The following is a 3,187-nucleotide window of genomic DNA, read 5'->3' as shown; positions in this document are numbered from 1 at the left end:
GTATATGCTTTACCACCAAGACTTATAGGTGTAATAGGACCAAACAAATCAAGATGTAATAACTCAAGAGGTCTAGATGTTGAAACAACATTCTTTGATTTGAAAGAAACTTTGGTTTGTTTCCCAAGAGAACAAGGCTTGCAAACATGGTCTTTTTCAAAGTTAATTTTTGGCAAACCTTTAACAAGGTCATATCTTAAAAGTTTTGAAATCACATGCATACTAGCATGACCAAGTCTTCTATGCCACAACCAACTATCTTCTTCAAGAGATACAAGACATCTTTCATTTCCATTTTCAATAATATTCAAATCAAGCAAATATACATTTTCACTTCTAGGTGTAATGAATAATGTATGATCATTATGCAAACTTCTAATCTCACAATGTGTAGAATTAAAAATAACTTTGTAACCTTTATCACATAGTTGACTTACACTAAGAAGATTGAATTTCAAACCTTCAACTAATGCGACATCCTTTATGCTTGGATTTTTCCCAATAGAGCCACTTCCAATGATGTAAGCTTTGCCTTTGTCACCAAATCTCACATGTCCACCACTTTTCAAGGTAAGGTTTGAGAATTTTTCTTTGTCTCCAGTCATGTGTCTTGAGCAAGCACTATCAACATACTATTGTTCACACTCTTGCTTGCTTCTAAGACATACCTGAAATTTATTGACTATTTCTTAGGTACCCAAGTAAGTTTGGGTCCTTGAGGGTTAGAGACATTAGGAATTGTTCCTTTAGGCACCCATATCCTTTTTACTTTTGAGGAACCTTTCTTTATGGGACAATAACTAACCATATGACCATTTTGGTTACAATAGAAGCAAATGACATTTGATAATGAATGAGATGAAGCTTTTACAAAGAAATTTTTGTATTTTCCATAGTGCATGAATCCATCATAACCAAGACCAGATTTTTTATTTGATAATCTTTGAGGACCAAGTAACGTATCAAGAATTTGTGTGCCATTTGTGAATTTAGCTAAATCATTTGTCAATGATTCCACCTTAGTTTCTAAAATCCTGTTTTTCTCAATGAGTTTTTCACAACCAATTTTTGAATCTTCTAACTCCTTATTCAACTCATCAAACAAGAGCATTTGATTTTTATAAAACTTATTTTCTTGTATAATAATGCTCATAGAATCATTTTTAGCTCTTAAGGAAGAAATTTCTTTGTTTAAAGCAGAACATTTTTTCTTATAAACTTTGTATTCTTCATACAATTTGGCAAATGCGTCTTCATAATCCTCAATACTAAGAGAGTCAGAATTATTTACCTCAGTGTTGATTTCTCTTTGTTGGGAACTTTCTGGTTTATCCTCTTCTAGAGCCATGAGACAAATGTGTGCAACCTCCTTGTCACTAGAGTTATCACTTGAGGAATCATCACTATCCATCCAGCCAACAACCAAGGCTTTCTTGCTCTTGTCCTTTGACTTCTTTTTCAGTTTAGGACAATTTGGCATGATGTGACTAGGTTTGTTACATTCAAAGCATTTAATCTCACTTTGATCCTTGCTTGTTTCACCTTTGGGAGAATACTTCTTTAGGAATTTCTTATATTTCGAACCTCCCTTTTTGAATGCTTTCTTGAATCTTCTTGTAATCATGGCAAGATCATCTTCATCAATTGAACTATTAGAGCTGTCACTTGAGGCAGCCTTAAAAGCTATAGTTTTCCTTAATTCATCCTCTTGGCTTGACTTTAAGGCAATTCCTCTCTTTTTCTTTTCATCATCTACATTGCTCTTGCTCTTGTCATAAAGCATTTCATGAGCAATAAGAGAACCAATCAGCTCATCATAAGTGAATTTGGAGAAATCTTTGGTGTCAAAGAGCACTGTAACTTTTGTTTCCCATGATTTAGGTAGTGACCTTAAGACTTTCTTGACTAACTCTTCTTCAGTGAATTATTTTTCAAGAGCTTTGAGAACATTCACCAGATCAGTAAATCTTGTGCTCATTTCTGAAATGGTTTCTCCAGGTTTCATCTCAAATAGTTCATATTCCCGAATAAGCCTATTTGATTTTGATTCCTTCACTTGATTAGTCCCTTCATATGTGACTTCAAGTTTATCCCACACTTCTTTTGCAGATGTACAACCTGAAATACAATTATACTCAGTTACATCAAGTGCACAATGAAGAATTTTTAAAGCTTTAGCATTTGAAGAAACTTTCTTCCAATCAAGTTCATTATATTCATCTTCTAGTTTTTCTCTATAACCATCAGCATGCAATTCTAATGGAATTTCAGGACCTTTAACAATTCTTTACCATGCTTCAATATCAACAGATAGAATAAAGTTTCTCATCCTCACTTTCCAGAAAGAATAATAAGAACCATTAAAAAAAGGTGGTCAAGTGATAGAGTGTCTTTCAGCTAAAGGTGCAGGGATACCAGCTGTATTAGATGTGCCAGCCATTGTAGGATCTCTCTAAGGTGTTTAAACCTCAAGCAAGAGAGACAAGCTCTAATACCAATTTGTTGTCCCAAAGAAAGTGACCAAGAGGGGGGTAAATTGGACACTTTAGACAATTTTTCAGTCCTTGCTCAAGACTTAATGAAAATTTAAGGCTTTGCACTTTTATGTATGTGTATAACTCTGTTCCTAGGATGTAATTTAAGTAATCAATCAAGTTGTGCACAAATACTAGCTCATACACAAAATAATTACTTAATATCAAGTGTATTTTCTCACATAAAACTCAGAGTTTGCAAGTTTAGTTATTCAACCTCAGTATTAACTTAATAAAACAAATTCTCAACACATTCAATATATAATCAGAGAATCAAAGTGCTGAAAAATAAAGAGTTAAGGGAAGAAGAGAATCAAACACAATGTTTATAGTGGTTCGGCTCTCTTAGCCTACATCCACTCTTCCCAAAGTCCCACTTTGAGAGTCACTCCACTATTTGATCTTTTCAACAGACAAGATTCAAAGCCTTTACAATCTCAGCAAGCTTCCCAGGTGCTTGAGGACCTTTACAACGTCTTTGCTTCCCACAAAAGACCACAAGCTTCACAAGGTGCTTGAAAACCTCCCACAAGCTTCACAAGGTGCTTGAAAACCTTCCACAAGTGTGTCCTCACACTTACACAACCTTAAATAGGTTTTGGTGTAGAAGAAATCACTCTCAATAACTCTCAGATACAGAATTTAATGCTAGA

The 3,187-nt window shown here is 34.4% G+C and overlaps 1 protein-coding gene across 1 annotated transcript; it reads right to left on the bottom strand.

The window, feature by feature from the left end:
• Positions 1–437: 437 nt before the first annotated feature.
• Positions 438–1,783, bottom strand: LOC131176690 (uncharacterized; the record flags this gene model as incomplete). Its single annotated transcript, XM_058141764.1, has 2 exons — positions 872–1,783; positions 438–632 (listed from the first exon to the last, which is right to left on the bottom strand). Coding segments are annotated over exons 1-2 (1,107 nt in total), but the record flags the coding sequence as incomplete, so codon positions are not given.
• Between the last annotated feature and the right edge of the window lie 1,404 nt (positions 1,784–3,187).

Source organism: Hevea brasiliensis, unplaced genomic scaffold (assembly GCF_030052815.1).
Source record: "Hevea brasiliensis isolate MT/VB/25A 57/8 unplaced genomic scaffold, ASM3005281v1 Scaf221, whole genome shotgun sequence".
Taxonomy (NCBI): domain Eukaryota; kingdom Viridiplantae; phylum Streptophyta; class Magnoliopsida; order Malpighiales; family Euphorbiaceae; genus Hevea; species Hevea brasiliensis.
This window is presented reverse-complemented; position numbering and strand designations above follow the sequence as displayed.